The sequence below is a fragment of the Haemaphysalis longicornis genome, unplaced genomic scaffold (genome assembly GCF_048455015.1).
Source record: "Haemaphysalis longicornis isolate Haplotype H1 unplaced genomic scaffold, Haemaphysalis longicornis Haplotype H1 scaffold_3, whole genome shotgun sequence".
NCBI classification, from domain to species: domain Eukaryota; kingdom Metazoa; phylum Arthropoda; class Arachnida; order Ixodida; family Ixodidae; genus Haemaphysalis; species Haemaphysalis longicornis.
In genome coordinates this window covers 131641240-131667435 of record NW_027526335.1, presented here as the reverse complement: position 1 = coordinate 131667435, position 26196 = coordinate 131641240, and the positions used below count along the sequence as shown (strand labels likewise).

The window sequence follows — 26196 nt, the reverse complement described above, 5'->3', positions numbered from 1 at the left end:
GGAAGGGGGGGGGGGGTAATAAATGTCATCATTCTGCTCCAAATCAAGGTTCTTCTGCTCCAAAATCGAGATTTCGCTGCTCCAAAAACTGCTCCCAAATCTGATTCACCTGTCTCACCCCTGTTAATCCCTTGACAGGAGGTTGGCCGTCATATCGCTAACCAGCAAAGGTAAAGATAGAAACGTGGGGAGTAAGGAACAGCAAGAAGCGACGAGATAGTGCCAGTCGTCGCAGAAGTTTTGAATGATGTTGGCTTGCTGCTGTCGTTACGAGCTCGTTTCCAGTTTACAACCACTGAAAACTTCAGTTTGTTCGAGTTCTTTACAATGAAATTTCGTTGCTGCGTTTTGAAATGCCCATGTAGTACAGGCAAATCGTCGAGGGAGTGCGACATCCCCGCCGGTGAAGAGATCTCCTTTCAAGTGGCTACGTTTTATGAACTTTGCAAACGGAGGAGAAAGGGAGCTAAAGGAAGTACGAGTGTGCTCGCTTCATTTCCGACGAAGTGATTACGGCAGGGACCCTTACGTTAGCTCACTCCTGGGACATGCTGGCGCTCGTCGCCGACTTCGTCAAATCGCCGTCAAAGCGCTCTGACCTTGGGGGAAAAGATGCCGTACACACCGCACATTGTAGCTCGTATCTTTCTGGTCGGAGCAGAGAGCTCGCGCGAACGGCTTTCCATACACGACACCAGCCAACTGGCATAAGCGATACTGCTACTGAAATTGAACTATTATTAACCATAATAAAAATACGGCACATACGTACCAGTCTGTATTCATCCGTCACGACGGGGCTGACGAGGCAGCGGTGCCGACGGCTGGGCGTTCGTATGTTGTGGCTATCGCAGAATGATCGCTTTCTGGTCCATCCGCGTATCCCACAACTCCTGCCGCTCGTGCACTTAGAAGCATTGAGCGTTCGAGTAGTGTGAGGTTGTTAAATGCAAGCCCGAGCTTCTCGGCGAGAGTTTCGTTCTCCCGATCAGGCGATTCCATGACTAGGGCTGCGGGTGCACTAGGTTTTACTAGTATTTTTAAAATGGCCGCTGTCTCGGTTTCGGCACGATTTCCGGTTCCTGTCTGACTTCCGCGTGTGGGTGCTATATGGAGTCGACGTACTAAGTATCTGTTTCATGGACCGGCTCGTATGACGCCTCACGAAATCTGCAATTTTAGCGGGAGATTTAAAATTTTGGCTTAAATTGCCTTATTTCTCAGTGAATAAAGCACCATTTGCTTCCGGGAAAGCGCTTGGGGTACTATGAAACACCTAATCTTTCGAATAAAACAAACTTTTGTTTTTTCTTCATGGCTCCTTTAAGTAGCGCTTACTTTTCAGTCCGATAATTTTGCGAAAAGGCAACCTTTAAGCATAAGTTTGGTTCTTGAAATGCGTTAAGGCGCCGAAAAGTGTCCGAAGGGAAAAGTTCTACTTAACTTAGGTTTGTGAATACGGGGGTGAGACCATCTTGATGGTCAAGAAAGAGAATGCATTGCAAGTTGTGACAACTGCATGTCTTTTTTCCCCCCTCCTTTTTGTCTTCCTGCAGGCTGTTCGAGAACAAAGTTCAAATACATGTCAACCACATCCAGAACGGCCTCAGTCAACTGGGGAGCCTGTACGCGTTCACGTCTTCGTCTCATAACGTCGCCGTTTAACCGCACCACTGCACTACTACTACTACTACCCTTCGCTTGGCCAGCTTTTCCGATGACGGCAAGAGGCTGTCTGGGCCTCAGCAGCGGATGTCATCGTCTTCATCGTTCACTCGCTCATGGCCCCCAGGGCACTCTTGGCCTCTACACCAACGTTCCTGCGCTCTCCGCTCGAGAGGTGATGTGGCCGAATGGAGGCACCGTTTCGTGACACGCATTGCCTCTGTCATTGAAGATGCGCACGGTAGCACCTAGCACTCCCAGATTAGAAGAAGTCAGTGCGTATCGGAGAGTTACGCCAGGCCTGTGCATGATCGGTGCGCCCGCACGCACATGAGTATGGGCAGGGCTGTGCACCGGTCACGTGTATCAAGCCAGTCGTTACAGCACTAGCTTTTCCAGGCCTGCCATAACTCTCTACCCACTGTGAAAGTCGGATAACAGCACCGTCCTGGTGTTGTTATGTACAGTTGCTTCAGCAATGCCCTGGTTTTCGTTTGTTTGTTTAAGTAAATTGTGAGCACACTTGTTTGTTTTTGTCAAAAAGCGCACAGCGTGACAAGTGGGAGGAGAAATATGTAGGCACGTGGTGGACATGGTTGAAAGCTCCTGGTTTTGGCTGACTGTAGATGTGAGCTAGAAGTGCTCTGGGGAGGCCCGGTTCGCGATGAAAACACATACAAATTGCTGAGTTACAATTTCGGTGTGTTTATCGTGTTTTGTAGTTGTTAGCGATTGTCATCATCATCATCACCATCATCGTGTACATTACATTAAATGCATGCGCTTTGGTTTCCTCCTGAACCGAGTTAGCAGCAGTCTGATAGAAATGCAAAGCTGCATGCATCAGCTGCTGTACTTGTCTTTTTTATAGCACCTTGTGGAATGTATTGTGTGTGTAAATAGTGTTCTCATTTGCGGCGCGTAACGGCGCTTGTTGAAGCCACTATGAAGTCATTGTCGCTAACATAGGCTTGAGCTTTTCTAATTTCTATTTTTGTTTTTGTTTTTTTACCCCTGAAGCAGCACACTCATTGGACTTGCTTGCTTGCTATATACAATTTTGTTTTCTATTGGGCCATCTTGCCTGTGGTAATGAGAAATGTTTGCGGAGGCCAATTTTGGCGCCATCTCGATGAGCTTGTTTTCGAACTGCTTCCATTTGTCTGCCAACCCGTCCGAATAATAGTGACGTGCTTAAAGTTGGATGGGGTTCTTTGGGGTTTCATTTGGTATCTGTCCGCAATTGGTTTTGATGTTTTTGTCTTAAGAAGGGCTGTTAGAAATAGATGAGCAGCTACTTCATTCTGGGGGGCAGTTCTCTAATCGTGGTAATTTTAAAACCGAGGCAATACATGTTTGCTGGGCAGATCAGTTACAGCTGCTAAACGCATAAAATTTTCTTCTGCTTGGTGGTAAAAGGCGGAATTGCTGGCTCTGGCACATCTGTGCTGATTACAGAAAGTTTGGCAAGGAAATGCCGTTGTCTAGTGTTGCAAAGGTTTTTGGGGGGATCATTTTTAAAAGAGGCATTCTGTTAGCCATGGCAAAAAACAAATTTACGAAAGGAATGTCAGAAATGATATGAAATGATTGTTATAGTACCATTCCTGGATGGAACCCTAATTTGGTGAAGTATAGCAAAAATAATTGCAGCAAATTTCCACCCCAAATTCTCCAGCTTTGTGTATTGCTGTATGAGCCTACATGCTGTATGGGCCTGGTTGCCTTCCAGTTAATTGAGCTAAATTTTTCTCCAATAAACCCTCCTCTCTCTCTCTCTTTTTTTTTTTTCATCTTTTGTTTTGTGTTGTTCAGATGCTTGTCACAGCCATCGGCAGGATTTTTTGTCAGGCAGTTTGTCTCAAATTCACGCTTTTTCCCTCAGAAACAGTGCTGACAGAATTGCAGTTTTTTTATTCAAAAGACTTGGCATCTTTGCTGTAAAAAAGAAAAAGAATATATCTATATATATTAGTGATAATGAGGCAGACAACTTCATGCATCCTGAAAACAAGCCTTCGTATGTCGTGGCAGTTGTATTATAAAGGTGATAGTAGTCTTGTATAAACTTTTGTCCCTTCTTTTGCGAGCGAATTTCGGCCTGCGCGTTTTTAGCCTCGGAGAAAAGTGTTGCTGGCTGGCAGGCGCCTTTGAAGCGGAGGCTCGGGGAAAGGGTTACACTTTATGTGCAAGGCAGTTTTTGAGCTGTGTTTTGTTGCAATAAAGCTTTTATTTATTTTCTGCAGAGCCTCTAGGCCAACTGCCGCAATCATACGAGTCAGCAGCGAGTCTTGCATCCTAATTTTTGTGTCCACCTGACCGTTTTGTGTCCTTTCCTTTAGATCCAGCAATTGTGTACTGTGTGGTGTACAGAGGGATGCTTGTTGTGCATAGGGTTTTTTTTTAGATTTACTTTATTTTCTGTGCAAATGGCTGTGCAAAAACGGGAAGTAGTGGGCACCTCTTATTAAAAGCTTACTAAATAAGACTAATGAAATCACGTCAATCATTTTTTGTTTTAAAGGCAACTAATTAAATTTTTTCAATCGCTTTTTGTCGAGAGGTGAATCATAGTGCGGCTTAAACCTTTGTCAGAATAGATATTTCACCATTACCGTGTGTCACTTTGCACAACCTAACCGTATCCAGTCTAATCGACAGGCATGGAATGCCTAGGTTTTATTCTTGATTTCCTGAAAGGCAGTAGCAATTGCTGAACAGGTGGTGAAGCGCTTTTATTAAAGGTAGTGAATGATTTGCATCACAAACGCAAGCTAGGAACGCAGTTTGTGGCATCGGCATTCTCGTTTGCTGTGTTGCACATTCATTTTTGGCAGCTAAACGTTTACTTTTTGTTTGTGTTCAAAAATTAGACTTTTTATGGACAATAAAGGGGGAGGGAAAAATCTACCAGAAAAAACAGTGCGTGCTGCAATTAAAAATCATGAAGTTACAATGTCGGCAAGAAAAAATTCACAATAAATGCACCGTCAAATCAAGTTTTTCATCTCATATTCAGGTGCTAAGGAGGGTAAGAAATATAATGGGATTATTGTGTCATCTGTATGTGATTGTGAAAAACTATTGAGCGTGGTTATGGCAGCATCCTTTTTTTGTGCATACAGCTTGCTCCATCTGTGAGCAATATACGATTCGTGCTGCAAGAATGTCTAGTGGTTGTTTTGATGTACGAAGGCATAGAAAGCTTACGATCGACTACAGCATCGGGATCTCCTGACATCCCATATTTCCTGAAGCCATCTTAAGGGCTTCATTTTGCCATCTTTACTGAAGCTATGCTTTTGGCCTGAATGGTTCAGGTGCTTCCACTGGTCCTTGCAGTACATCACTCTTTAATCTTTAAGAAATTCATCAGTTAGTGGCTATATAAATGTTGACTACCCAGTTTCCAGATGGCGTAGCATTGGTAGTTACTTGATCTGATAGTGATTCGCTATATCAATTTTCGGCATTTGTTATGCACAGCTGAAACACAGTCATATTAGCTGATACAACTGGCTTCCCGTAAGTTAATTTGGAAACTTCAGCATTGCACAGCTCTGGACTTCATTTTTAGGTGTCACCATTGCACTTTTTGCGACTTTAGGCTGACAAGGTCGCGGGCAAGTGACTGAATTTTTTTTCCCCAATTCATGCAAACTGTAGAAACGTCCCTTGGACAAGCATCCCTTGGCACTGAAGTATCATTGGTCTATTGTGGACAGCTCGGCTGGAGGCTTTTCCCAGCGTTGTATGGCGTAACTATTTTGTATTGTCTTGCCTTCGCTTTTTGTACAGCTCCCAATGCTTTGCTGAAATGTGCACCAGTGCTTACCTGACACGACGTTTAGATGTTACGACCAGTACAGAACCCGCAGTTTATTGTGTTGGTGCAAACTATCCTGGGGAACAGTACGGTGATGTTTCAGCATCATGGCCAAGATTGAGACGTAGCCCCGAATACGAAGACTTGAGAATGCAAGCGAGGACATGTGACGCGAAAACAGTGACGGCTAGCTGTAGTAACGCCTTTGTGCCGTTAGTGGTGCAATCTACAGCCGCTTATTTAATACTGCGGTTCATCTTAGCTGACGTCTGAATGCACAACCTTGCAATGGCTGTGCACATTTTGAGATTGTCTGCAACAAGTGAAACTACCTTCGTATCTACTGCCGCAATTGATATGCTAGTTAGATCAATGGAATGAACCCACTTGATCTATTACTTCAAAAAAAAATAAGCAGAAGTGTACCTCATAAAATTATTTTCCCTCTAAATCCTGTCTCTTAAAAGGCAGCGACAAATTTTTCAGTTTTTTGCAAGGGGACAGAAAAAACGAACTGAAGGTAGTTTCTTACCCAGAGAGTTAAAACATGTAGATATGATGTCAGCCTCGAGCAAGGTTTGTTTAATCAAAAAGAAGTCACTTGCATTCATGAAGCGGCAGAAGGATATTCGGGTATTGTGACAGTTTCTTCTAGCGTAGCAATTACTGCGCATGTTCTTCGCTAATTTGCTCTCAAAGGGAACCCATTCTGATGCCGTCTAAGAATGCCATTTGAGGTAGGAGAATGATCCAAGAGCAGGGGGAGTGAGTGACAATGTGTGGCAGTGGAGTTGGTCCCGAAGACACTGTACTGCTCTGAATAGCTTGCCTCATTTCCTCAAACTCTTCCACAACAACTGCTTATCTTTTTAGGCGAGAGACAAGTGCTTTTTACGCTTTTCTGTTGCCAGACTGCGAGTGCATGCTTGCTCAGCGGTGTGTGACCGAGCATCTTCCAATTGCTGCTCGATACAAATGTGTCCTTGGGCATTGTAGCAGGCCGTTTATGCCTTTCGTGAGACTGACTTGCTTTTTGCCGATTGTGTGCAGTAAGTGCTTAACTGGCCAGTTCCCGAGCACATTGGATTTCCAGGTGCGAGACGATTGTGTGCGCTTTAGTACGACAGGTAAGGGTAGAGGTGTACTGCTTTGTAATTAATGTTATCCTATTGATTGTGAGCTCTGCACTGACAAAAAATGACTAGAGGTATTTTGCGATGAAAATAAAAGTTTATTTACATGTATGATGAGTGTGAGACTGTCTCTGTTTCCTATTTCGTGCAGCCAGGCACCACTGGCTGTTCGGGAGAAATGGGAAGGCTTGTTGTCATGCTGTACTGGCATCGTTCGATGGAGACATACCCTATCTCCCCCTTAAAGAAAAAGAGAACATGTTCTAGCACATTTTTTTCGTAACAGCTATGTATAAAACACTTCCTCACTAGTATAAGCCTACTCAAATTTGGCCTGAGCTGAAAGGGGACCTAGGTTGAACATGCTGTAACACTCAACAATCCTCCAGTGTGAGTTATGTGCCGCAAAGCATGAGGCATTACTTCCGCTAATGGAGCTGTATATTAAACGTGCAATAACGGAAGGCACTGATGCTCGCATATCGAAGCCACATTGAAACTGGTCCTACTAATTTCTGGTCCTACCAAATATGTGTGGTTTTAGTCAGGCGGGACGCCAGGAAGTCTTTCACAGTCACTGGTGTCACTGCGTATCGTATATCCACGAGCACAGCGGCAAATGCAAACACATTTAAAGACTTGCACCATGAGAATAACTAAAAGGAGCAGGAAAAAAATTGGACATTTAAGACTTTTTCCGCATTATAGGCGACAGCCTTATAGGTATCCTCAGGTTTATTAAAAAAATGCTGAGATTCACTTATAAGCCACATCGAATCCACGTGGACGACAAAGAGAGAGAAATAGTTTTGAAAACGATTGTCTTGGGCTACTTAAGACAAATATTTGTCTGTCTATTACTCCACTCAACCGCTTGCTGCCGGTTGGAAGGCAAGTGAATGATTCACAAAATACATACAGGCAAGACCATTCCAAACTATTAAAAGTGCTGCCCTGGCCCATATGCGTCCACATATTCAGAGAAAAGGAAACCTTAGGTAAATTCGAGGCAAAACGTAAGTGCATAACTGAGAGTACTAACATTCTTTTAATGACAAGTGCACATATTTCTTTTTACGATAAAAAAATCTGAAAAAAAAAGCATGTTCAGAATGGTGTCAAAGAGCTGAGATAAAAGCAAAAAATGTCAGCTCAAGCTGTTGCTCCAAACATTCCATAAACAAAGTCAACTACCCCTCTGTTGAAACGACACGAAGCTTTCCAAAATCAAGTACAACACCGAACAAACCGACGCAGAAGCGAGTGAACCGTTTACTGCTCTGCAATTGCGCTCTCTATAGTGCTTTGCTGATACAAGAATTCCATGACTTTCCATAGTGTTCAACAACCACCATCGTTAGGCGAACGGAAGCATGATCCAAACTGCTTGGACCTTGTGGGAATGGTGCAATCAGATAGACGTCGGCTTCATAACACGAGGAACCAGGACCGTATCCTACCACGGGAAGCAAGTTACTCTTTCTTGAGCAACTTTAATGCAGAAATTTTGGTCTGCCTGTATGTCTGTCTGTGACTCGATTCAGCCACCCGGCCAAAGTGAAACAATATCTGCGCAATAGTCTTACATACCCACAGCCAAATCCGATGTTAATGTTCATACTTGTCTTGAACAAGAACAAGACATTAAGCAAATATAAGGCAGAAAATCAACACATAAGTGATATCTACAGTCTTTCTTTATAAAAATGTTCATGGTAAACCGACCAGCAGGTAAACCAACTCTCCCGCCTGGCCCTGACATCTACCGGCAGAACGGTCCTCCGATCTCTGGATCGACCGCATGGCTCCAGATCGGCTGCGTAATAATTGCTTCGGCAAGTGAGTTAATTACTGCGTAACCCCTTGTTTTTGGTGTCATCGGACTCGTAAAGTGTTCCGCTCTCGCCTGGTCAACGGACAGTCATAGGGCCCCATCTGCCTCGACGAAGCGGGCAGTAGTAGCCCAGCCGGGTGCTAAGCCTAAGCAGCGCAACGGCGACGCCGACCCCACCGCTGCTTCGGCCGCCGCTGCTGCACGTGCAGCTGCAGCCATCGGCACCGCCCAGGGAATGCGCTACTACGCCAACACCGCCTCGTTGTGAAGAGCGACCGTCAGCAATGCCTACCGTGTGCGGCACCGCCGCTCCTTCAAGTCGGTCATCTACGCCTCTGCGCAACACGTCGCCCCTACAGATCCATCGGCGCTTCAATCGCCACAAGACGAAACAGTATCCCCCATGGAAGAAGACACTTCCACGCAACCCTCGGCCTCTCATCCGGAGGTACAGACCCCCCAAATGAACCCTCAACTTGCCTCAATGAACTTCCAGTGGAACCGCCCTGCAGTGCGTGATCAAGAACAAGTGACCCGTTCTGACAGAGTAAGTCGCTCTCGATACCAACTCGTGCTCAGGCCACTCATTAAGTACAACGTGAATGACATTCCTAAGCACACGTTTGCGCACATAATTGGTGCAAGTGCCCCACATTCGTATTTAGCTGAACTAGCCTCACACAAATACGACACGACTGGCAACTGCATTTACATTAACGTCTACGACGAAACGCACGCCTCTCGGCTCCTTCAAGTTGGATCAGTTTTCTTTGTCCGCCAAGGGGCCCAGCAAAGCATACCAGTAGAGATCAAGCTTTCTCCGTACAAGCCAAACACGACGAGGGGAGTCATCACAATTGAACCCAATGAATCTAACGAGGAGACCCTTCGCTGGTTAAGATGTGAGCAGGCTAAAATACTGGCATGTCATCGCTTGGGACGCACTAACCGTGCAGTGGTCACGTTTGACACACCTACCCTTCCCAAGGCTGTTAAATACTACATGGCTATAATCAAAGTTTCGCCTTACCAGCCAAAACGACTTGTTTGCTACAATTGCCATAACGTTGGTCATATGGCCCGCTCCTGCCCGGCGCAAGCTGTGTGCAAAGCTTGCGGCAAACCACACAGCGAGAGTGAAGAATGCGGCCCTCAGATATACTGCGTGGCCTGCAAAGAATACGGACACATTGCGCTGAATCCCACCTGTCCCAGCAGGATCCCAACGCCCCCGGCTAGCCCGCGAAAGGATGCCACCAAACGGGTGACTTGGGCAGATAGGGCCCGTGGCACTCACACGGATCAGTCGACATCAATCATAAGTCACCCAACAAATGCCAACTCTGAAAAAGAACCGACTGTGGCAGCCATTCTGTCCCAACTTGCTGCCCTCCGGGCGGATGTACAGCAGCTTCGGAAGGAGAACCAACAACTCCGAAATGAAAAACAAGAGCTTAAACGACAGCTAGAAAGCAAAACAGTGCCAACAGCAACGTCCAAAAGATTGCCTAACTCCCAAACCCGACCCAGCCGATCCCAGAGCACAAAACGTACCCCTACATCTCGACCAACTAGCGAATCCCCTCTCCAGTTAGCGCTCCAAACCGTCCGCACAGACATTCACCGCGAACGGCTTGCGCGTCAAGCGGAGCGCAAAAAGGACCAAGAAAACTTCGACAGCCAGATGAATGAGATCCGTAGTCTCGTTCAGTCCATTCTGCAAAAGCTCCCTTCGAGAGAAAACTCTAAGGAACCACCGCGCAAAGTGTCCATTCGGCCCAACAACCAGTCACAATGAACCGGTCACCGACAGTATTGCAATGGAACTGCCGCAGCTACTCCCACCAGCAAGTTATTCTAAAGCAGAGGATTATCCAGATCCAACCACTTTACATACTACTGCAAGAAACCCGCAGCACTCCTCAAATTCCGGGATACATTACTCATGTGAACCCATCCATCGCACCAACCACTCGGAATCAGCGGATAATGCCACCACCTGGATATGTCGCCGTCCTTGTCCGTTCATCTCTGGGAAACCAGCAAATACAAGACCCTGAATTCTCCTCGCCGGATCACGAAGTAGTGGCAGTACATACGCGCCTACCTGGGGGAAAACCCATTATTGTGGCCACCGCCTATTACAAGCCAACTACCTCATCCTCCACCACTGCTTCCTTTACCTGGTTACAAGTTTTAACGTCCCGATTTCCAGGCACCCCTATCTTACTGGGTGGGGACTTCAATGCCCCCAACACCTTATGGGGTTACAACAGAACTCACCCTAGGGGTAAAGCCTTGGAGTATGCTGCAGAAGCAGCAGGTCTTCTTCTCATTAACGACCCAGACGCAATCACTCGCATCGGCCTTCACGCTGCTCAACGCGACACTTCGCCCGACCTCACTTGGGCGACTGCCGGACTTGTTCAAGCGTGGACTCCATATGCGACTACGTGGGGCAGCGACCACCTACCCATCCTCATAAAGCTAAGGAGCAAGACCGTGAGATCAGCCAAAGCAGTGACCAGGGCCGACTGGAACAAATTTCGACACATTATACTAACCTCCAACCCACCGGCATCGCTGGACGAATTTTGCAACTTGATTGCTACTTCATCTGCGCAAACGCAAGAGACCATCCAATGCCGTGACGACACTCGGCACATGGACAATCATCTGGCAAACCTTTGGCGGAGAGTGCACGAGCTTACTCGCACTTACCGAGTTAGAGGAAAAAGACACAGAGATTTACAACAAATCCGCCGGCAATATCGCCTGATTTCAGACTATCAGCGACAACTAAATCAGGATTCCTGGGCGACAATGTGTAGCGACCTCAGTCACGAGCGTGGGCTCTCGGGCCTATGGAAACTGCATCGCAAGTTGAGCGGGAAAAGCAAGGGCCGCAAGCCACTGTTCGAGACCCTCACACTGACGGCACCAGCAAGTGATGTGGAGAAACGGCTTATAACCACATTTTTCCCTACGGCTTCTACGCTACCTCCACCACCGTTGCCCATTATCCCCATTGACAATCCTGATTCCGAATTAGATTCTCCGTTTACTATGGCGGAACTCCGTACGGCTATAAGGTTGGGTCGACAACAATCTGCCCCTGGACACGACAACGTGACCTGGAAGCACCTCTGTAATCTGCCTCCCGAGGCGCTGCCCCACCTACTCACTCAAATTAATTCTTTATGGGAGCAAGGTCTCGTTCCGGACCATTTAAAGCTTACACTCATTTTCCCCATACCAAAGCCAAAGAAGACGGCCGATAACCTCCAAAATCTGCGCCCCATCTCATTAACACCTGTATTGTGCAAACTAATCGAAAGGCTCATCAATATCCGCATCATCCACCACCTTGAATACGTAAGACCCTACTTTCATCCTGCCCAGACTGGTTTTCGACCCAACTTAGGGACGCACGACAGCCTGTGGCTATTACGGCGGGTCATGAACCGGCCCCATTACAACAGAGGAGATCCAGACCTCGTCATGGCCATCGATCTTCGAAAGGCATTTGATAATGTTAGCCAGGCGGTGATACTTGAGGAACTAGCCAAAGCCTATCCTAGCAGCAGAGCCCAAACCTGGATTCGCAATTTCTTGCAAAGCCGCCCCATACGACTGCAGGGGTCTCACCCGGGATGGGATCCTCTCACTTACTACCTGGATAGAGGAGTCCCTCAAGGATCAATCTTGGGACCCCTGTTGTTCAACTTGGCAATGTCCCGGGTAGCACGCCGGCTCGACATGGAAACCGCGGCCCGCTTCACCATTTATGCGGACGATATTACTATATGGACAGAGGCAGCTGACTTTCCTTCTCTGGAAGATCAAATAATCGAACTTCAAGCGGCTGCCCACAGTCTAGAGTCGTCATTGTGTGAGTTGGGGCTTACGCTCGCTCCAGAGAAGACAGAGCTCTTGGCAGTGTACGGCTGCAAACCACCTCCATCGATCCCCACCATTCCAGTGACAATTTCGAACCAGACGATAATCGCCTCAACAGACCCCACAATGTTGCTAGGACTGCCCATTGGAACGAAGAACAGCGCTAACACGTGGCTACAGCGCCTAAAGAAAAAGTGGAAAGGCATCCTTCAAAACATTCGGCGTCTCTCTAACAAATATGGAGGAGCAACTCAAGCCGCCACACAAGCGTTAGCCAGGGCCGTCACACTGAGCACCCTTACTTACGGGGCACTGGCTTACGACCTCAATAAAACTCACACGAAGACCATACAGGTACTACATAGGGCCACTCTTCGCGTGATCAGCGGACTGCCTCGGCACACCCCCATCCACAGTTTGGAGCAATCGGTCCCCCTTCCACCTGTGTCAGCAATCATCGAAGAGGCAAAAGCACAGGCGTCCTTCAAGCGGCCGCTAACCCACCAAGGGCTGTCACTGATTGCATGGGACGAACGCAAAATCCCCACAACATGCACATTTCCAGTACCTATCGCACCTTGGGCACGACCGGACTGCGTCACAGCGCCGCACTCGCACCCCATCGGACGCAGAAACCCTCAGTTGCGTAGACAACGCATTCTGCAGATGCATTCGGCGCAGCAGGACGGCGCAGTCGATATATACACTGATGCCAGTGTGACCCCTCAATGTGTTGGCCTTGCATGGACGTGCCCCGAACTTCCTGCTCTGTCGGGATATTGCACCATGATGGACCCCACCTTAACAAGTTTTGAAGCAGAACTGCACGCTTTGAACGCCGCTGTATCATCCCTCCTCTATGACACTACGACGGCTATCCCACCTTCGCTTCGACTCAGCACGGACTCTTACGAGGTCATACAGGCACTTCGATCCCATACCACCACTAACCCCATTGTGCATGAAATTCTCTACCAAGTGCAAATTCTTCAACGGAACCACATCACTATAGTGCCTGGAATATACTCACTGTCCGCTTTGACTGGGTACCTGGCCACGAGCCGAACTCGACTGGTAACCAGGCGGCTCATGCGGCCGCACAGGAGTGTGCATTAACTCAAACTCCGCTGGTCTTTGCCGAGGAACCGTCTCGTTCATCTACACCATCTCCGTCATTGCGGATTCATCGCTACAAATTGGATAGACGTCAACGACTAAAAAACCTTACTCCTACCGGCTACCTAAGTAAACTTCCGCCCTTACCACGTAGTGGCCAGATCTTCATCAACAAGTTTATCACAAACACTGCCTTCACACCGGAAACAATTCGTAAATGGTACACGCCTCACCTTCCTCCCCGATGTCCTCATTGCCAGTCAAGCCTCCCAGCCGACCTCCGGCACTTGGTCTGGACATGTCCAGCCTTCAATCGCCACCGTACCTTCACCGCCCCGAACCCTCAACCAGACCCAACTCTACTGGACACGTCCTTACTCGCACAAATAGCGACGTATTCTCTTAAGAGTGGCCTAGCACGACTGGTATAAGAGCGCCATCGGTGACTGTCGCTTGGACTATTTAGCAGTGGACACAATTAAGACTCCGGCCTATATATGTATACGACTGCCTCAACTATTGGACTTTATCGAGACATCAATGTGGACAAGTGCTTAAGTTATTGGCTTCCATTTCCCTCCTTTCTTCCCTTCCCACGCTCGGACCTCTGGTCTTCCTGTCTTAATAAAGGTTTTTCAATCAATCAATCCCGCAACCTATACGTAGCTTCATCAGAGTAACCCCCATACCGCGCCACATGCACCCAGAGTACAACAAGGGCCGCCGTGAAGCTCGGGTCAATTACCTCAACAGACGTTATTCTGGCCAACCATACAGCAGATACACCGACATCGCGCACTGCATTTTCACATCTCGTGCCACCCTGGCAGTCACGGATTCTACAGGTGCTATACTCACCTCGGCCACCTTACCTAACACCACATCCGCAACAGCAGAAGCAACCGCCATAGCCCTGGCAGCCACCACCACTACAAGTACGGGCCACCTCACCATCTTAACAGACTCGGCAGGCCTGCCGCTACTACCTCCTTGGCCGCATTCCCTACCAGGCTCTCAAGATACTTCAATCCCTCAAGACTCCCCCAACCATCCAGATAGTGTGGACACCTGGGCATGCCTTCCTACCTGGGAATGAGGCGGCACATGCCGCTGCCCGTGAACTCATTTTCCGGGATTTTCGTTTTAGGACAGACGACTAGGCATCCGCACGGTCCGCACCATCCCCCACCCTCTGCCGCTCAGATACACCGACCTGCTTGCCCACTACCGCCACACTCGTCCTCCCCACCCGTCGCTCACTACAGCAGTGGCCCGGACGTGACGCCGGCTACAGACAGGCACATACTTCAACTGTACCGTACTGTCGCACATCTCTCCTACCACATTCTCCTACTTCTGCCATTCATGCAACCTCCCCACCACAGCAACCCATCTTGTATGGTTCTGCCCGCACCATCCCGATCCCCTCCCTTCCCCATCCCCTGAGCGGTGGGAACGCGCACTGACCAGCCTGCACCCGGAGGACCAGCAACCACGCCTGATCAACCGGGCCACCCGGGCTGCGGAAGCGCGCGGCTTCCTGAACTAAGGACTCCACCCACCTTCTTCTTTTTTTTTTTTTTTTTTTGCTCAATAAAACGTTTTACCTCCTCCTCCTGGTTGCTTGATTTTTGATAAATGAAATACTACATCCACTGCAGAAAAAAAATTCACTCCGTTGCCTGCTGTCACCCGCGCCACTATAGTTTCTGGCGGAGTTTCTGGCGAACAATACCGTTACCCCGGGACGCTGCCTTGGTGCTCTATATACTTGGGTCGAGCGAGTGAGCTAGGGCGACAAGGCGAGCGCCTAAAGTGCTCTGCATTTAAAAAATTAAAGCTGTTCCACGCAATGTGAAAGCTGTCGGAAGTGCAGAGCAGTGATTCACCATAATGGGCTGTACCGGCGTTATACGCTTACTGCTACCACCCCATGCAATTCAAATTCTCCGCCTTCGCGGTGCTCGCGCGCCCCCCTGACTGAAACTGCTCCAGCGGGAGTTCTGTTCTCTTTGTGCTTTCTCCCTGCATGTGCCGGCGTTGCACTGCCACATTTTGCGTTTAATCGTAAAAACCAACCCAACGGGCGTCCTTAACTAAAGAAACGCGGGCGCTGCCGGTTAATTACGTATATTTTTCCTCAAATGTACCTATTCTTTGCGCTAAACAACGGGAAGATGTATGACAAGCGCCAGCGTTTCACGAGTTTCGAACGCTTATGACTATAGAAACCGCTTGGCTTTCGAAGCCTCTGGGGTACGCCGCAAACAACAGCGTTACCCCTGGACGCCGCCTTGGTGCTCTATATACTTGGGTAGAGCGAGCGAGCTAGGACGACGAGGCGAGCGCCTAAAGTGATCTGCACTTAAAATGGCTCCATTCCACACTGAAGGTGGTTGGACTGGGAAGCTGTAAGCAACGCCCACAACGATTACCCATGCGACGTCACTTGAGTGGCTTTACAAATAGTGAAACCAGAGAGACTGGCAGCCGCCTTTTGCGGAAGCGGAATCCCAACGCAGCAGTGACGGCAGAAAGAAAACGGAGGAGCGTCTGGCGAAGGGTGAGGTGGAGGGCGGCTATGGCTCTCTCACTGCCTCCCCCTCACGCTTGTTTCGTGAGTCACCGCGAAGGAGCGCCCTCCCCAGACGCTGTTCCGTTCACGGCTAATCCAAACCACATGAAATCATACATTATGCGCTTTGCACTTAACACGAGGGCATTCAATGAGCGCAGGCGGTATACCCGTCGCTGTGCTTGTTGAGTGCACCGTCTGTCTCCCCGTCTCGTCGTGTGGGCGCAGCAATTAGTCGGTAAGACGACAGGCTGGCGCTCCGTTTTTTTATTGGCGGTGAGCGCGACCACGGACGGCGCTGCGAAGCGCGTCTCCGTGACGTCGGCTTATAGGTATACGCGCATTTGTCGCAAACATTGCCAACGTCAATTCATTCCTTGCGAAAGCGGTCCTGTGCGGAGCACGTAGTCCCGGAGCTAGGCGTCAGCTATCTATATTCAACAATCTTTAGAACAAAGGAGACATCCAGAGCCTAATAACCGACAACAGCGAAAACTTGGCAGAAGGCATTGCGATTCCCGGTAATCGTATGTAAGGTAAAACAGTTTTCGCAACCTTGCCGAACGCTCAAAAGTATTGTATCGCATCGCTTTACGTTGTCATGGCATGAAAGTATGCCGGCATGCGCTATAGGGGCCGCAAAAACTAAAGGTTAAATTCCAAATAATCTTACCTACTGTATACGTATAGGCGCGCTGGTTTTATACCAGGCATGGCGGCTTACTGAGCAAAACGAGTCACGCGTATGGTAAAAATAGTAACGCAATGTTTGTTGAGACCTGGAGGGATATTTTGGTACATTTCGCACGGCCACATCTTCCCAGTATTCAGATATGCGTTATAGTAAAACTGCACTCAAGAGGAGGAAAATGTGGGGGAGAGACTTCAACAGTAAAATCGAGCTGATTAGTGGTGGGCTCCTCAGTCCAGGAGTAATTTTGCGTTGAACGTCATCCCGAGTAGGCCAGGATTTGTTGTGTACTCCTAAAAGGGTTGGGAATTGAAACGATCATTCATCGGTTTCGGTTCTAATTATACTGAAAGCCAGCACATATACTATTTACTGCGTTCGTTAGCGAGTATATCAAGCCTTCAACAACGTAATCATGTCATAATTGCTCGGGTTGAGAGTCAGTTCATTATGATGACGATGGTTACGATAGAAGTTCGGGGCACAAAAGCCGCCTTCGTTACTCCGCACGGATCCGCGCCTTTTCGCGGTGGCGTAGCACAAACCTTCTCATTGCATTTACTGTGAATAAACAACGCACGCTGCTTATATGCACCTTCTTGTACGCAGCCATAACGAAAGCCAATAAGAAGGTATGCCTTACAACCCGAAGAAAATATCCACACGAACTTCGTGATCCTCCCAAACATCCAAAACCTCCTAATAAGATGTATGTGCCTGTCCTGAAAAATTAATGCTTTGGGCACAGAAAAAGCATTCATCTGATACAGGTCAACAACAACGAAAGAAACAGAAGACAGCCGTTTTATTTCTTCTCGTGCGACCCACTGCTTGCGTAGCATTAGACTGTTTAATCTTCATATCTCAAAAATACTTTAGGGAAGCCTACGCATTTTGAATAATAATCGAGGAGCTCTGAGCAGTGAACCTCGCAAATAAACTAAAAAGGACGAGTTACACACGATCACCTCAGAGAGAGAGAGAGAGAGAGAGAGAGAGAGAGAGAGAGAGAGAGAGAGAGAGAGAGAGAGAGAGTTAGCCGAGCCGTCGCGTTCGCTTGCTACGGTAGATGACAGAAGAAAAATAACAACAAAAAATATAAGAATGAAAAGATGCCATTTGATGCGCCCAAAATTTTCTGCCGAAGCTCTGAAGAAAGTGGTCTCTCTCTCTCTCCTCGTGTGTTGCAAATACAGCTTGAAATTATTCAGAGGTGTCAGAAGCTGGCAAAATAAATGAATTACTGGAAATGCGCTTTTTGATCCCCATCAAAGATACGCATTATAAAGCGGGCGATTTCTAGCACAGGCACTGCTGCCCCTCACAAGCGAACGACAGCGGCGCGAGTGCAGCAGCGGCGCGAGTGCAGCAGACGACAGCGGTGCGAGTTCCTAGGCTGACGTCAGAGCCAGGGGGCGCCACTCAAATATCTCACCGCCAGTACGGGTCCAAGTTCGATTCCTGGCGGTGCCATAATGTCTTTCATTTAGCCTGGCGTTTCCTGCTGACTCGGGCACGAAAATTTCACTGGCTGTCACAGGTATACTGCTTCGCAGTAAAACACATTTTGGTGTGTGTTGGACTGAAGCCCGGGTCGCCAGAGCTGCAGGCAAGTGCGCTAACGACAGCGCCAGCCTGGCACCCGGGCAGACTCGTGGAACAGATTTGCCTGAAGCGTGCCCCGTGACAGGGGAACGGGACTGCACGTGAGCAGATATACTAGCACGTGGACGAGAGCTCCGAGCTGCCGCGTGAATTCATGTCACAGGGCCAGGCAACGAAGGCGAAGAAAAAGGCGAACACGATGTAGCAATAAAGAAGTCATTGATAATACTATATAGGTTTTCGCATTCAAAGCACGCTAGCAGGCTTAAGTTCCCGGCGTCAAAGGTCCAGGCTCGGGCAATGTTTACAGCGGCAAATATTTCACGTGACCCAACGTAGGCGCTCACGCGGCAACCATTCTCGAGGATTACACGGCTAGAACCAAGAACTTACCACCCCCCCCAACTCCCCCCCCCCCCCCCCAACTCCCCTCCCCGCTTCCCCCAGAAGGATGAGGAAAGTAACTTGCCTGACGACGCACGGCAGTGCGCGCTATTCCCCTGAAAGACGGGGCCGATGACCTCGAGAAAAAAAAAGAAAAACTGGAAGCGGGTAAGAAAATGCAGGAAAAAGGTATGTTTTTATTTGTGCATGTTAGAGTCGGCCGCCGCCTACCTTTTGTTGTTGCTGCTCTTGTCAACTTATTCAATAACGTGGCCAACTCTATAGCGCTCCGTTATGAAATCTGCGTGGGACGCTGCAGCTTCCGTTGCTCAAACAGGTCGATTGCTCGGGAAGTGGTAGTCTGGCTGGGCTCCTGACGCGAAAAAAAAAAAAAAAAAGGCCGATGTTGGGGAAAGTCCGCGTGGATCCCTGAGAATACTGCGTCCCACGCAATACATCGATTCCCGCCGCCGTCGTGTGTGGGCTGCAGGCTGCCCTCGCAATGCGCTTATTGTATTCGTGCGCTTGTGTCACGCCCTCACCTTGCACCTGTAGCAGCAGCTGCGGTATTTTCGCCTCTCCGTAACGTCCTTCCTGACCTTCTCGGATAGAAAGACTTCAGCGAGAGAAAAAATGTGGAAGAGAAACCGACGGCGCCTAACTGCGAAAGAAGAGTTCTCATTCGATTTGACAAAGCAGAGGAGTTCTGTTCGCAGCGTGTTCGTTTCGCTGCTGTCTACCTTCAGAATCTGCTCTAGGGTGCCGCGTGCCGCTTCGCTTTGTTTGCTGACAAAAAAACAAATTTACAGCTTGAACCTCGTCCAGATGTCGCGGCTTCGATTACCGGCCAGTAAGAACGTATTTTTGCCCACATCTTTAAGGCAAGCTCATATGGCTAGGGTACCGCGTATTTTTCACGTCCGCAAACAAGAACTCCCGAGGCTCCGCGGTTCTCTGAAGTGCGAGGCGTTAGAGAACGAAGTCCCGGTGTGAGTACTCCTGTTCACCGCCAAAGTCACGCGCCGTTATTAAAATCATGATTTGGACCTCAAGCTTGTATACGTCTCATCACTTGGATATGCATTTTCAGTACATAGACAGGCGCCATTTTCAAGATCAAAACACGAAGTTGATCTCAAGCTGATATGTCTCATCAATTGGTATGCATTGAGGTCCATTTTCGATATCCGTAGAGTCGAAGCAAGAGTGTGTGCGCATATACGTGTCTTTATGCACACCTAGTTTGGTGGCGCCCAGCTTTTGCAAGCCACCGTACATTCAAATCACCCCAACCACACCCCGATTCACAACAAACTGATGCACAACTTTATCTGAAATTGCAGTTTATTCAATTAAAAACGGTCTAGCGCGGGTTGTTTGAGTGGGTCCTCCCCCGAACAAACTGGCAAACCTGTGCGACCTCCTGACTCTTGTGATCACCTCGAACTGGCCCATTCACTGCAGATTCAAAGAGCTGGCCCACTAGAGTACTGAACTGTACTGAAAACGACCACCATTTGTTTAGTTTCTCTGACCCCTCCTCCCCATTCCTTTCGTCCATCGTGGCCAGTGGTCATCCTTTTCTAATAATGGTTCTCTTTCTCTCTTTCTTAAACATGACTACCGTCAACGCTCAAAAGACAAAATTTCATTGTACCAGTCCACGTAAACTTGGTGTCACCACTATGTCGTGGGCTAAAAAACTTATCCATAGATCAGCTCGATATGGGTAAAGCCATATCAGCTCGGTATACAGTCTCTTAACCTTCCGTGACATCACTAGACATCACGACATATTACCGCCTCTCACGCCACCAGCTTCCTCCTGCACACCCGGATTTATTCAACGCCGAAGAACGGCTACGGCGATTGGTAAAAACCCATGCCCACCCTTGTCGCTACCGCGCCTGCACCATATACTTATCCTCCCATCTACCCCTCCCCCAACTGCTCTGCCTGTGGAGCAGCAGAAACGCTCGAACATCTCCTTTGAAACTGTCCCCGCAATCCCTATCCCCCCCTTACCAGACGGTGGGAACTGGGCTGAGGCGCCGGGTTGCTCCAACCTGACTACCCAACGGGTTGTCAGGTCGAGGGCTGCTGCGGTCACCGATAAGTCAGTCACCATGCCCCCCTCTAAGGTGGAGGTCGTGGGTTCGGATCCCACCCGGCGGGCAGTTTTTCTCCACTTTCTTACTGTCTTTCCAAATTCTTTATCTGTTTCAATGACCTACCACATTCTCCCCTTTGCTTTCCGAGGTTCTCTCTCTCTCTCTCTCTCTCTCTCTCTCTCTCTCTCTATATATATATATATATATATATATATATATATATATATATATATATATATATATATATATATATATATATATATATATATATATATATATATATATATATATATACACAGAAAGATAGGTCAGCAGTCTACAGCGCCAAAGGAGGCATAGGGGTGTGGTTAGGCTCTTTTCTTTTTCACTATGGTTAATGAAGTACACATTTTTTTTAAATATACAGAAGAAAGAAAGAAAGAAAGAATAACACGCGCCCAGAGTGGGGACCGAACCCACGCCTTTCGATTACATGTCGAATGCCTTACCAATTCGACTATCTGGGCGACTGTGTTCTCCTTCACTTTCTGGGCTATTTATATTTATATAAATATATATATATATATATATATATATATATATATATATATATATATATATATATATATATATATATATATATATATATATATATAAATATAAATATAAATAGCCCAGAAAGTGAAGGAGAACACAGTCGCCCAGATAGCCGAATCGGTAAGGCATTCGACATGTAATCGAAAGGCGTGGGTTCGGTCCCCACTCTGGGCGCGTGTTTTTCTTTCTTTCTTTCTTCTGTATATTTAAAAAAAATGTGTACTTCATTAACCGTAGTGAAAAAGAAAAAAGCCTAACCACACCCCTATGCCTCCTTTGGCGTTGTCGCCTGCTGACCTATCTTTCTGTATTTCCTCAACGAGCCCCTCATTTCCTTACTATATATATATATATATATATAGAATAAGGGTTGGCAGTCAAGAAAACCTCGGAAAGCAAAGGGGGGAATGCGGTAGGGCATAGAAACAGATGAAGAATTTTTTGAGTAAGAAAGAAAGTGGTGAAAAAATGCCCGCCGGGTGGGATCCGAACCCACGATTTCCAGAATACCGGTCTGGTGGGATGACCACTGCGCTACCGGCCGGGCTGTTTCCCCGCCACTTTCTCGGGTATTTATGTTAAGGCATTTTTTGTTCCCTGCACTTGGGGGTGGTAGCCAGCGCCACTCGGACTACTCGGGGTGAAGGGTAGCTCCTTTTTAACCCACGGGCCGTGACTCGAGTGTCTACGACATGTCGAGAATGGTCGACCAGCGTTGAACCCTCTTAAGCTAACTTTGGCACCAAGACTGCCAGAACAGAGGCCTTCGCTATGCATATAGCGAATCAGAAATGGGAAATGAGGGGCTCGGTGAATTAAGACAGAATAAGGGTTGGCAGTCATAAAAACCTCGGAAAGCAAAGGGGGGAATGCGGTAGGTCATAGAAACAGATGAAGATTTTTTTGAGTCAGAAAGAAAGTGGGGAATACACACACACACACACACACACACACACACACACACACACACACACACACACACACACACACACACACACATATATATATATATATATATATATATATATATATATATATATATATATATATATATATATATATATATATATATATAAATAACGAATCAGAATGGGAAATGAGGGGCTCGTTGAAAATAAGACAGAAATAAGCATTGGCAGTCAAGAAGACCTCGGAAAGCAAAGGGGAGGATGTAGTAGCTCAAGATAAAGAATTTGGAAAATAAGAAAGTGGAGAAAAAAATGCCCGCTAGGTGGCATCCGAGCCAGGTGGGATCCGGAGGTCGTGGGTTCGGATCTCACCGGCTGAAGAAAGGGAGTCCTCTCCCTGAAACGTCAGTAAACTTATTTCTAGTTTCTACGTCTTTCTCGTTTGTCTCTGTCTCTACTAACCTTATTTTTTTCGCGCTCTGTGTGAGTTTTTATCTTTTCAGACTTTATATACATATATATATATATATATATATATATATATATATATATATATATATATATAGTAAAAAATGGGTATAGCTTCTAGCAAAACTGTTTATTGGTCGACGTTTAGGTCTTGATAAAGGTCGGCATCCGACCGAAACGTCGACCAATAAACGCTATTGGAATATTGGAATGTCAGAATGCTTCCTAGCACTAAGGGGTAAAGCGGTTGGGAAGTTCTCTCAGAAATAACTCTCAGAAATAAAGTTGCAACAACAACTTGTCAATGGCCCCGAGCGGGTAGATGCTTAGCGACATTCCGTTCGCATGTAGGCACAAGCGAGGCACTTACGGCACGATAAAGAACGTTCAGCAAACATGGTGATAGTCTGCGTTCAGTACCTAAACCGATTTAGCAATTGCCCAATCACCAAGGCATTGTGTAGAATTGAACTTGGAGATTGTTTGACAATAAAAAAATTGGCAATAAAATGTAGACTCGCTCGCGCTCGAACCCAGGTGTTCAGCGTCAAAACCAGAGCTCGACCTCGAGGCCACAGAGGCGGAACGGCTTTAGAAGTTTCCTTACAGAACAGCGGGGGTGTTGAAAAAGAATCAGTAGACGACGCCAGGTTATACCGGAAGTGCATGACTTGTACCCACAGGGAAAAGGAAGCTCGCAGCCATGGGCGTCGGCAGCATTTTGTCTTGAGGGGGGAAAATTCATTGTAATGAGGGGAAAGAGTGAGACGGCGAGGGGGCCGGATAATTGTGGGGTGGCTTGGGGGTGGAGGGAGGGGGGCACTGCCTCTTTTGCACCCCTCTGCCGACGCCCATGCTGCAGCCCCAACACTCAACGAGGTAGGTGCATTGGCCAAGAGGCCCAAGACTTACAACAGAGTTCTTTTCCTTTTGCGCGAGTCCGAAAAGTCAGTCTTATATATACAAACCCAGAATACACCACATACTCGCTGTATTTGACTCTAAGCCCGACACAGGCAAGCTGGGGCAGCTGTTGTTTCCAGTTATTTCTTTACGATGACCGCCTAAAGTTCCCCAGTCTGCGGAAAAGCGCCGTTGTTGTTGTTGCCTGGTCAAAAAAAAAAAAAAAAATGCCGAATACACTAAGGACACGTCTGGCGCATTGAGATTTGAACACGGGTATCCACCGTAGCAGCACAATGCGCTACCACTGTGCTACATCAGCACGTTGCCAGTACCGCAGAACAAAATTTCTTGTCGCTGTTGTCGTTCCTTTCTTCGGGTACATACCCACTTTGGGTGTCGACCACGAATCGAATTTTGGAGAGCAATGTGCCCCCTACCCCACCCCCCCAAAGAAAAAAAAACTTCGAATAGGAAACGTAGAATATAGTACTCGCCGCTCGACAACTGAACGGGATGGCACTTGAGTAGGTCTATAGAACACGTGCACTCTATAGCAGCGGAGAACCCTGACTCTAGGAAAGCCATGGCGCGCGCCAGTTTGCTTGCTGACGTAGTTCTCGCGGTAAGAAGAGTAAACAAAAGCGAAGTAAAAGACGCAAATACGGCGTAGCAGAAAGGAAGCCGGTCGAAGTAATTCACTGCAAAAGACAAAAGTAAAAACGGAAGTTAAGAAACAGACGCAAATAAGGTGTAACAGTGAGGAAGTTAACAAGTGCAAGCACGCTTTCGGCTTGAAACACGCGAGCAAGCTTAGAGTAAGCCCCTGCCGCAAGCAAGCCCGTTGTGGCTGGAGCTGTACTTCACGCAGTATAGCTCGCTGTGCGCGCCCTCTACTGCGAGGGATCTTTTGTGCTCCTTCGGATGAGAAGTTCCCGCTTACCTGTTTCGGTATGTGGAGTCTCACAGCCCCAAAACTCATCGAGATGCGTGGGCCGACACTTATTACGTTTTTTTTTCTTTTGGGCGAGGAGAGAACCGGTATGGAGAGCGGTCATGACCGTTATCAAGATGGCACCCAGTTTTCACATAAGCGAAAACATTTTTTTTTTTGTTTTCTAAATAAGCAGATAAGCGCGCCGTTCTTGCTCTTGGTGTTAAAGAAAATAGACCACAAAATGCGATCTTCGTGTAAAGTTTGAGCATGAAGGGAGCAGCGGTTCGCCCAGGAAAAACGTTTAAAGCATACCATTTATCGACCACGCTGTATAGCGTCAAAATATTGACTGAACGCTTTCTTTCCTAAGTGTTCCCAGGGAATGGTGTTAACAATTAGCTGGTGGTTGCGGACAAAAACTTTCAACTTGGTATTTATCGGAATAACTGCCGCGATGACTACGCTCTAGGGAGAGAACTCCCTTTGTTTATTCGCTCTATACGCCCTGCCAAGAGTCAAAGCCGTCGCACTAAGGCCCCTTAAATGGCACTGCCACAGAACGTCAACCAGTGCACACGCAGGTTCCAGTAATGACTGGTTTTCTGGTGTGTGCCCTCGCCTTGGCTTTCCTCAGAATAGTATGTTGACGTGCTGGGGCAAAGTCCCTTAGGGCAAAGCCCCTTGCCGTATATATATATATATATATATATATATATATATATATATATATATATATATATATATATATATATATATATATATATATATATATATATATATATATATATATATATATATATATATGATTGCGAGAAGGGCTGTCTTAGGTTGCCGTAACAGGGGCAAAGCCCCTTAGGGGTTGGGGCTGTTGGCGTCTCCTTCCGTTGTCGTAATCGCCTTCTCATGTAGTCACAGGGCTAAAACACCGGGAAACTCGTTTACGCCTCGCGCTAGAACGTTACGCGTACTAAAAGAACAGCGGGACACTCGTTTACACCTCGTGCTACAACGCTTCGAGCTTCGAAGACACGAGACTTACAGCAAAGCTGTATACCTCTACGCCCCCCCCCTTCCCCCCAACAGTTTCATCTGCGTGGGCAAAAACGCCAAGGCGCCTATAGGACACTTACACACTGCATGCTTCGCCCCTCCCCAGGTTTCACGTTTGTGGAGATGGCCCGGGATTTTCTTTTTGTCGCATTTCTCGGAAGATTTCTCTCAGACATCAGGGATGTGCCACCCAGAAATGCCATCAAGGACGCTTGGGTGACACATCATGATAACAGGCTGTGCCCTCGACGTTTAGTTTATCCCGCACCCGAGGAAGGAAACCAAAACAATAATACTGTCCCCGTAAAGCATATATAAAAACGAATGAAGCAGTAGGGACCATACAGCCTCATGTGACAACAGGCTCCCGCGCGGAGGAGGAATGCGTGCTTTTAGACACTGCTTCGGGCAACGTTATATTTTGCCCTACAAATATATTCATTTCTACGCTCCTAATTAGTTTGGAACACACCAGAAAGTCGCCGTGAGAGTACGCCTGAAACGATTCCAGGGA

The 26196-nt window shown here is 47.5% G+C and overlaps 1 protein-coding gene across 4 annotated transcripts in view; it reads left to right on the top strand.

The window, feature by feature from the left end:
* LOC144175091 (protein lin-9 homolog) overlaps nt 1–6735 on the top strand; it is a 50951-nt gene extending 44216 nt beyond the window's left edge. For all 4 annotated transcript variants that reach the window (XM_077704150.1, XM_077704151.1, XM_077704152.1 and 1 more), the window contains exon 16: nt 1557–6735. In XM_077704150.1, coding sequence (XP_077560276.1) covers nt 1557–1665 — 109 coding nt within the window. In that variant the 3' untranslated portion in view covers nt 1666–6735. The remainder of the gene's footprint in view (nt 1–1556) is intronic.
* The last annotated feature ends 19461 nt before the right edge of the window (nt 6736–26196 follow it).